Source organism: Coloeus monedula (assembly GCF_965178545.1).
Source record: "Coloeus monedula genome assembly, chromosome: 9".
Lineage (NCBI taxonomy): Eukaryota > Metazoa > Chordata > Aves > Passeriformes > Corvidae > Coloeus > Coloeus monedula.
Genome location: NC_138789.1, coordinates 27,938,534 through 27,948,204, shown reverse-complemented (window position 1 = coordinate 27,948,204; position 9,671 = coordinate 27,938,534). Strand labels below are relative to the sequence as shown.

At 49.8% G+C, this 9,671-nt stretch overlaps 1 protein-coding gene across 1 annotated transcript in view; it reads left to right on the top strand.

Moving 5' to 3' along the window:
* The first annotated feature begins 2,999 nt into the window (after positions 1 to 2,999).
* PLPP3 (phospholipid phosphatase 3) overlaps positions 3,000 to 9,671 on the top strand; it is a 44,089-nt gene continuing 37,417 nt past the window's right edge. Inside the window, exon 1 of the mRNA XM_082287383.1 lies at positions 3,000 to 3,697. Coding sequence (XP_082143509.1) covers positions 3,559 to 3,697 — 139 coding nt within the window. The 5' untranslated portion in view covers positions 3,000 to 3,558. The remainder of the gene's footprint in view (positions 3,698 to 9,671) is intronic.

The following is a 9,671-nucleotide window of genomic DNA, read 5'->3' as shown; positions in this document are numbered from 1 at the left end:
GCACCCCAGAGCTAATGCTGGACTGATGGAACACGCTGTGGGGGTTCACTAAAGCTGTGCTGGGCCAAGTGGGTGGGATGGGGCAAGCAGGAGTGTAAGGGCAGGCTACAGGTTCACTCCCTGCTCCAACAAATAGCTGTTTTATGTTAAATAATGTGTGGGATGAACGACTTCCATGAGCCTCAGAGCAGAAAGTGGAGTCTTCTCCCTTGCCTTCTCTCTCCCCAAACCCATCCTGTGCACCTGGTGGAAACACAAGTTCTCACCGGGCTCCTCGTGCCCCAAACCAGACCTTACTGTCCCACTTGAGCACGCTCTTGTATGGAGAAGAAAGTAAAAAATGAAATACAAGAACATTTAACATTTTTACTGTTGTTTTTTGGTTTGTTTGGGTTTGGTTGGTTTTTTTTTTTTTGGCAGATACCCTTTGGCCTGGATCATGTTGACTGGTCACGATGAGTGAGTAAGGTATGAGCAAAACCTTCTCTCAATTTTTAAGTTATTGGCATGTCATGAACACGTTTCCACATAGTCCTGTCCCACTGATACAAAGACAAAAGGGGCAGCAACAAGTTCCTGCCCCTTTGCCCATTCTGGGAATAGCCTTAAAGAGCTGATTCTCCTAAAATGACAAGACTGAATGAATAAAACTCAATTCCTCTTTTCAAATTGTTGGGTTGTGAAATAAATCTGGGAAAGAACAAGTGGTATAGCAATGTTTTATCTTCCCAGAAATTGTATCAGCATATTCCTTGTTCTCCAGAGGTTTGGTCCAGCTGGGGTGGGAAGGTGGTGAAAATCAGTCCTCCAAAAATGCAGAGCAAAATCCACTAGTAATACAAACTCAGTGAGTCTAAATAATTTATACAAAGAAAAGCCTCAGTCCACAGTGAGAATTTCAAGTCTGACTGAAAGGAAAAGCTGAGGTCCTGAAGGACACTGTTGCATGGTGTATTCGATAATTCCATTTATGAATAAACAACTAATTATTACCAATGTATCTCTTGCATATTATTGACAAAAGGCACAGAAGCTGCTTTTTGGCACTGCTGACTCACCCATTGTCAAATGTGAACTGGGCAATTGTGGTGGCTGCTGCTCCCTTAAGAAATTGTCCAAGACTCAGATTTGTGTGCCCTGGCTTGCATCAATTAACAGCACAATCTTTTTGTTATGAAAATGCAAACATAAGTAGCCTGAAGGGTCTTGTAAATGCAAATACAAAACCGTAATTTCAATTTCCCTGAAAGTACAAGAAAGCCTCTTTTTTTGTTGGTTTTTTTTTTTTTTTTTGTTTGCTGTTACAATGATAAGTCTCAATTTTTGTTTATTTTTTTTCTCCTTGCTTTGAACGCAAAATGGAATTTAACCCAGGGAATCGGCAGATTTGGGGATGTGGGGAGGCTGGAGCCAGCTGCTGGAATCTGTGGGCTCCCCTAGGCAGGGCCAGGCTCTGAATGGTGAGGGGAAGGTGGATGCTTGGCCCCTCAGTGGACATGAGCTGTGCTGGGCAGTGTGCCCACAGCTGGCCCCTCGGCTGGGGGAGAATTCCCACGTGAAGATTCTTTCCGCTTGCTCCAGGCATCCGAGGAGCCTAAATTAGGCACCCACACCTCTGCCACACTCAGGGGAAAGGCAGAGAGACCTTGAGATGTGTCCTCCCGAGCAGCTTGGTCCCCCAGGTGGGTGATTGACACCGTTTTGTGCCAAAAGTGATGCTTTTGTACTCAGTGCCACAGGGTGATAAAGGGCAAAATAGCCTCCTGAAAACTACATTGGGAGGTGGCACCAGATTTCACGTCACTGAGGCATAAACAAAGAATTGGGGGAACATCCAAGGCCTGTTTTCCCCTTTCTTTTTTACACCGCACATATAAAAGTAAAATATGGAAACACTTTCTTCCTCCCTGCCAGGCTGGGCTCAGTATGCCCAGGTATGTGTCTAAACAGATTCCTGGAAAACCTGCCCTTGCCGAGGCGCGCTCTCCAGCGCTCTGGTTATCGTCTGCAGCTCCGGGAGGAGCAGCAGGGAAGGGTGGCCTTGCTGGAGAGGGCTCCCTGCCCTCCCTGCCTGGGAAACACCAGGGGTGCAGCAGGATACGTGCCAGCACACAGGTGAGAGGCTGACAAATACACGACCCAAAAATAAGAGGAGAAGTGGTTAAACACTGTCCTGAGCAGTTCCCCGGGGTAGCAGCACCACCTGCACCCCTGCTCAGAGCAGAGCATTGCCCTCCTGCCAGCTGGGCTTCTTAGGAAACCTTTCCTTTCCTTTCCTGGTGATTTTTAATTAGACCAAACGAGCGATTAACCAACACAACAATCCCTGACCCAGCTCTCTCCTCACACTCATTCGATGAAGGTGGTGTTGCTGCTGCGGGAGGGCAAAGCCGCCACGGTTCAGCGATGGCACCTGGCAGGGTGGCACAGCCAAACCTCCAGCCCTGAGCCCAGGGTCACCCCGCTGGGGTCTGCCAGGGTCTGTGGGTACCACACACATCATGTCCCCTCCCCTGTCTCAGCACAAGGAACAGAGCTGGAGGGCAGGAAGTAAAAACAGGAGAAGAAAACGTTTAAATTTATTTGTTGTTAGTTTTCTGCCCCTTGCACCGTTCCCAGCTTTCCGGAGTCCTCCAGCCTTGTATCGGCTGGTTGTTTTCCTTTCCCCCTGCACTCCTGTACGAACGCTAGAGGCTCTCTCCTCTCCTCTCCTTCTGGTCTGCGAGAGAAAACTTTAGTTCCTAACTCTTTTTCTTTTTTTTTTAAACTTCCCTCAGGAAAAAAATGTGGAGTTAATTATCTATGTAAAATGTCAGATGCAGGAAAGGGGCCGTGCTTACTTGGATATCCCATCCGAGGCGAAGTGACTGATTTTTTTTTTTTTTTTCCCCTCTTCTCTTTTTTTTTTTTTTTTTTTTTTTTTTTTTTTTTTTTTCCTGAGGGTAGAAGGGCCTCGCGAAATAAAAGTGCAGAAGCGAGCCGGTGGCTCCCAGAGCGGCCGGGGCGGGCGCGGCGGGAGCCCCCAGCGCAGCGCAGCGGAGCCCAGCGCGGAGCCCACCTGCCCCCGGGGCAGCATCGCCCCGCACCTTCTCCCGGACTGAGACCTTGATACATACATATACACACATATACAGACATAAAAATATATATACACCACTTTTTTTTTTTTTTTTTTATCCTTCCCCCCGGCTTTTCCTCCAGGACTTTTCCACCGCCTTTGGGACAACCCGCAAACTTCTCCCTCGCTGCCCCTTCGCTGGTTTTATTTTTGGGGGCTTGTTTTGGTTTTTGTTCTGCTACTTTGATTTTTTTTTTTCCCCCCTCTCTTTTTCCTCCTCTCCTTGGGAAGACCCGCCTGCCTCTCTCGCCTCCCGTGCCCCACCGGAGAGGCCGGGAGCGGCTCCGGCGGCGCGGGCAGCACCTCCCCGGCGCACGGCGTGCGAGCCCGGCGGCGCGGCTCGGCGCGGCACGGCTCGGCTCGGCTCCGAGCGGCTCCCTGCGGCCCGGCACGGCCCGGCTCGGCTCGGCACGGCTCGTCCCGGGCGCTCGCCCCCGATAATGCAGAGCTACAAGTACGACAAGGCGATCCCGCCGGAGAGCAAGAATGGGGGCAGCCCGGCGCTCAACAACAACCCGGCCAAGAGCAGCAGCAAGAAAGCCCTGCTCATCTGCCTCGACTGCCTCTGCCTCGTCATGGGTGAGCACCGCGGGCTCCGCGCCCCTTCTCCCCGCTCCCGCACCCCCACCACTCCCCGGGAAAAACTTTTGGGAAAGTTTGGCGGCGGGCGGACAGAGCTCGGCCGTGCCCCGGCCGCGCCGCTTCCCAAACAAAAGCGGAGCGGGGCCGCCGGGAGAGCCGGGCCGGGCAGCGAGCGGGGGAGCCGGGGAGCGGCCGGGCCGAGCCGGGCTGGGGAGCGCGGGGGCAGCCGGGGGTCCCCGCGGGGAGAGCCGGGCACGGCACCCCCGCACCCCGATCCGCTCATTGTCGGTGATACTCCTTTATTTGTGCCTCGCTGCCCCCGCGGCCCCGCTGCCGGAGGGTGGGGGAGCTGCCCGGGCGCTGCCGCGGTGCGCAGGGGGCACTGTGGGCTCGGGGATGCGCCCCGGGGGTGCCCCCGGCACGGGCCCCGCACCCGGCGCTGGCTCGGCAGCACCTCGGCGGCGCCGGGGCCAGCTCCAGGTGGAGGCAGCGCTCTACGGTCAGCCCGGCTCGTGTTTTGGTTAATAATGGAAAATAGCAACTCTCGCCGCTCTGGGGACTGTGTGTCGCTCTGCTGGCGGCTTTACCAGCGCTCCTCTCTTTCTCCGGTCTCGCTAAACTCACTCCTTTAAAAGCTCGGAGCGCTCTCGCAGCCCCTGGCTGAGGTCTGGGTTTGCCTTGCCTGCTTGGCTTTTGGAGATGCGGTGGCTTTTGGAGATGCTGTGGCATGGAAGGAAACTGTCAACAGCGCGTCTCAAAAAAACTTTTTGCATTCCAAAACATCAACCCTTCCATTGTGGCTGCGATGCTGAATATTTAATTGACAGATACAGGCAGGGGAAATCAACTGGCTTCCAACAAAGAGATTAATAACACAACAGCACGTGAGTTTAATACTCCAGACACCACAGTCTTTAAAACAATTGTTTCTGCTTAGAGCCTATTTTTTAAAGACTGTCAGTTTGATTTAATTTTTATGCAGTTTATTGATCATCTGGTGTGTATTACGGGGCACTAATACATTAAGAGGAGAGGCATGGTTTTCTCTTTATATTCCCACAAGAATAGGGGCCAGTGCAGAAAGCTTCATCTTTTCGGATCTGGAAAAAATAAAAATACTTGATACCCCATATATGAAACTAATATAAGTAGAAACATAACTAGCTGGACTTACTTACTTAAGCAGAAAGCAGAATTCCTAGTAAAACAGCTCCTAGGAATCAGAACTTTTAAACTTTTATTTACGCAAGTTTTCTTAACTTGAGGCATTCCTGGCATGAGTAGGTGCTATTTGAATGGGAAAAGGGTTTTGCTTCCCATTCTCTGGGCTAAGGGTCCTAAATGAAAAAGCAGTTTGGTTGACATGTGTTATTCTACTTGTGCTAGTTTGGGTAAACAGGACTTACCAAGCATCACTGGAAAGTATTGTTAGCAGGGAATAATGTGATACAGCAAAACTGTGATTGTTGCTTTGTTTCAGGTTGCTACAGGTGGAAATCGGAAAGTAAACACCAGAGTTGGCTTGTTTAGGGGTTTTTGTTGGGGTTCTATGTTGTTGTTTTGTTGCTTTTTTTTTTTTTTTTTTTTAGGGTGAGCAGCATTTAAAAGTAAAAGCATAAATGCAACAACTGAAGGAAAGTTTAGATCTGGCTGATCACTGGCAGGTGAAGAGCATGGGTGGGACATGGTGCAGGAGGTGATTATGGGATGGAGAGCCCATGATGTGTTTGGGGGTGGGTAGCTCATGATGTGTGTTTGGGGATGGGCTTTGCAAATACACCCAGACCAGGAGTATCGGACCTGCTGGTGGATGACTGGGCATGAGTTGCTGTGAAAGCTGCCCCACTCATGGGAGATTTGGCTTGCTCTTCCCTGTGCCTTTTGCTAGGGAAGACTATGAGCTTATAGTTTCCAAGCACTTGATTCCCATTTTCTTGTAAAAAAATCCCCAAAAAACCACTTGGAAAGTGGGAAAAAGGTGCCTTAGCTGAACCCTTCCTGTAAGAGAATGGTGGACAGGTACAAGTTGATGGATATTTACACATGCAGTGAGGAAGAAAAAAAAAAAAAAAGAGTCCTATGTCCTACATAAGATAATGAGGAGCAGAATTGGGTGAAATGACTTCTTTTGAGGTGGAGGGACCAGCAGAAATCTGCTGGTGCATGTGGGCGCATGGCCAGTGGCCTCCAGTGCCGTCAAACTGAGTTACGCCTCTTGAGCAGCTGCCCGAAGACATTCAGAGAAGCAGGGAAACAGAAGGCTTTTTCTCATTTGAGGACCACTTTAGGAACTATTAAAACTGGCCATTTGATTTGCAGAGGCCTGTGACGCTGCTCTGGCTCCTGCTGCAGGTACTGCCATAATTCCGCCTTGAATTGGTTTTCTATGAGGGGAAAATGAAAAGAGTGAACTATGGCTGAAATGTTTTTCAGAAGTGACACACTCTCTGGGAGGCTGTAGGTGTGTACAAACCCTTTGTTTACACACAAATTTAAACAAATTACCCAGAAGACAATTATCATAAACATCTAAGAAAGCCTGAATTAGTAAAGCTGAGCTATCAGGAGCTTCCTTCAGCTTTAATTTGGTGAGAGTCGTTAGAAAGATCTACTTTTGTCTTTCATCCTTAAGTAGCACAATGGTTATCTTGATAGCAAATGCATGAGAGGAAGATTTGTATCTTCTTTTCTTGGGGAGCAGAGTCATGGAGCCATGGGCAGAAGAGCGTGGCTGGTGGAGTGGGTTGGATGAAGATCCACTGGACCAGACCCTCCGTTTCTCCTGCATTTCCAACTTGAGTGGAGTTGGCAGGGAGCTGGATGTTACTGAATGACCAGCCCACTCCTCTAATGAGTGCACTTGGCACTCCTAAATCCCTGGTTTCTTGCATGAACGAGAGGTTTGATCGCCGACGCTGTGAACTTCCCAGAAACTCCATGCCCGTGCTTAACTCAGTAAAAAAGGCAGAAAAGAACTGAGTGTGCATTTATTACAGCAGGTCATGTGAGGGGGGAAAATAACTTTCTCCATCTGCTTCCTCCTCTTGGGAGGGCTCTGTTTAGAGCAGTGGAAGATGCTTCCTGAAATTGTTAGGGCCACAGGCGAGCTCGGCGGTGTGGAAGAGTCCCCGCTGCCCTGTCCCTGTCTCCTGATCACTGCAAAACATCTGAAAATGTGGTTGAGGGGGTCTGGGCGGGTCTGAAGTTGCCCCTGCTGAGCTGGTTGGTGTCTTCACATTGTAGAGTGGTGGGGAACTCTCTGAGCAGCAAAACAAGAGGCGTGATGGGTGGACCTCACTCCACCTTCATCTGACCATCCACAGCCCATCCCTCTGCCACGGGTTTCCTGCACCTCCTGCCTGGAGCATGGAGTTGTTATTGGGGGGAACTGGGGTGACGCTGGCTGGGGCAGATCTCAGGGGACAACTTTCCTGGTGCCATGGGGTTTTGCTGTCCTGATGCAGCACTGCAGGGAGCTGCTGCAACAGCCACCAAACCTCCTCCTGATGCAGGAGACGTGGCCAGCTGGGGAAAAGCCTCCTGCCCTGACCCTTGAGGTGGGATATTTTGGAGCCTGGCCGCACAGATGTAGCATCTAGGGTTAAATTTACTCCTCTCTGACCTGCTTTCTTCCCTTGGCGGGGACTCCTGGTGTTCAGCAAGCCCTGAGCAGCCACCTGTGCTCTGCTGACGGGTGCTAAGTCGAGCGTTTAATCTCGGAAGAGGGGAAGGCTGTGTCAGCAAGGGTGATAGGGCAGATGAGGGTCTTCAGTAGCTTGTATTTGTGCAGCTTGTGCAGGTAAAACAGCTTCCAAAAAGTCCTGCTTGTGCCATAAAATACAAGGATTTCATCTGGCATACCTGCTTCTGAGGCTCGTGGAAATTGGGTTTATGGGAGCATATGTTTCAGGCTGGTGGGATGTTAACTGCACATAATTTACTGCCCTTCTTCTTTTCTGCCTCTAATTTAATTTTCTCTCTTCTGTCAATCCCAGTTAATCTGTACAACACAAGTTTTACTGCCTTGGGGAGGTTTTTTGAAGCAACAGATGGATAGACCTCTTACAACCTTAATATCTCTGCAGCTTTCTCACAAATTTGGCATCTCCTGTAGCGAGCTTGATGCTAAAATGAACTTTTAAAGTAAATATTTGTGCTAGCTGGACCTTGACATGTTTATGTAAGTGGGGATATAATCTTGTAATTTGGGCTAACAGTTTAGATTACTCTTGACTTTCCTCTTCTGTGTAGAAAATTGTGTCGTCCTCCAGCTCTCAGAAGCAAAAAGGATTTGAGCTCTGCCAGGGGCCTTGTCGCTTCGTCACGAAAATTGGTGCAAACAGGCCTGGGATTGTCATTTAGGTGTAAGGAGTGGGAGGAATTGGAGATGAGGGGTGAGGTTAGAGTTATGTGGGTCGTGTAAAGCTGGATGTGATGAGCTAAGCAGCTTTGCTTTGTTTGGGTTGGGGCTGTTGTTTTTTATTTTTAGGACTACCCCACTGCGCAGCACTCGCTTGTCGCGTGGGTGACATCTTTCTGTGCACCTGAAGAAGATGCTGAGCCAACCATTTCTTGTTTTCAGCAAGGGACAACAAGACCTGACTGTACCAAACCAGCTGGACAGTCCCAACCCCCGGTGTTGCCTTCTCCACGCTGTGTCTCCTCCGTGTCGGGGAGGACCGAGCCCACACCACACAAGAGAAGCTGTGTGGGTGGACAGTCGTCATTGTGTTTTGAGCATCCCTAGGTGGGGTTTGGTTGTTAATGTTTATGTATCACCTCATACCTGTAGGATCTCTTCGGTGGCAGCGAGCTCCTGGCCAGGGATGTCTGCTCTGGAAGCACTCAGGCAGAGGCAGGTTGGCAGAAGTGGCGCCTTGGCATGGGGTTGTTGTGCATTTGGACTCTGCCATAACTTGGGTGTAAAGGAGCTTTTTTTGAGTCTGGAAAAGCTTCTTATTGAACCAACAGTCAGCGCCTAAAGCATGATACCCATCTGTTGTGCCTCCCTTGAAAGACCGAAAGAGCCAAAGATGACTGGAAGTAAACACGAGAGAAATATTTTGGGGGTGTTTGAAATCCACTTTTTTTGCATTTGCTTTGTGAAAACAAACAAACAAACAAAAAAAAGACAGCCAACCTATCAAAAAGAGATTATTAGTGACAATTATACTTGAGGTGTTAATTGCAGAACAAGGAAATGCTGTACCTATGGCAGACCGAGTCCTCAGGGGTATAAATCTGTTGGCTTTCCCAAGTTGGTGGAACCTGGCCAGCCTGAAGATGTGTCTCCAGGAAAAGCAGAATTATGTGCAACTGCTTCATGGCCAGGAGTGCTTTGAATCCTGTGTACCTGCTGCTGAGACAGGCAGGAGATGGGATCACAATTACAGCAGATGACATTTTTTAATTGTCTGTTTGTAGTGAGCACAGAAAATAATATAAACATCACTCCCAGATCAAACGGATTATTTTTATACCCTTTAAATCTCAATTTAATATGCATGCCTTTCCTAGGCTGCTTTGGTCTGACTCTCTTTGTCTGGATACAGGCTGGTGCTGTCTCTCCAGATGCGTGTGCTCCGTGTACCACCCAAAAATGGTTTGCATACCACAGCTGGGGAACCTCTGGCAAACCAGGGCCCCTCTTCAGCATGTGAGATAGGCAGGGTGTTTGTATGGCTCCATCTCTGCCTGAAATGCCTTCAAAGAGGGGGAGGCAAAGGCCCAGCTCTGCTGCGTGGCTCGCTCTGGCGGAGCAGGCTCCATCCTCCCCGTTCCCTTCATACAATGCTCCCACTTCATCCATAGTAATCCAGAAGGGACCGTTGTGGTCTCCCGGCCTGCCTGGCCTGGAACAAGGGCCTGCCTGTTGAAGGCAGTGTGGGGAAAGGCAGCAGCCTTCAAACCCTCCTATCCCAGCGTCCACACAGCCAGCGCTGGGAACGGCAGCTTCCCTGGCATCCCAAGG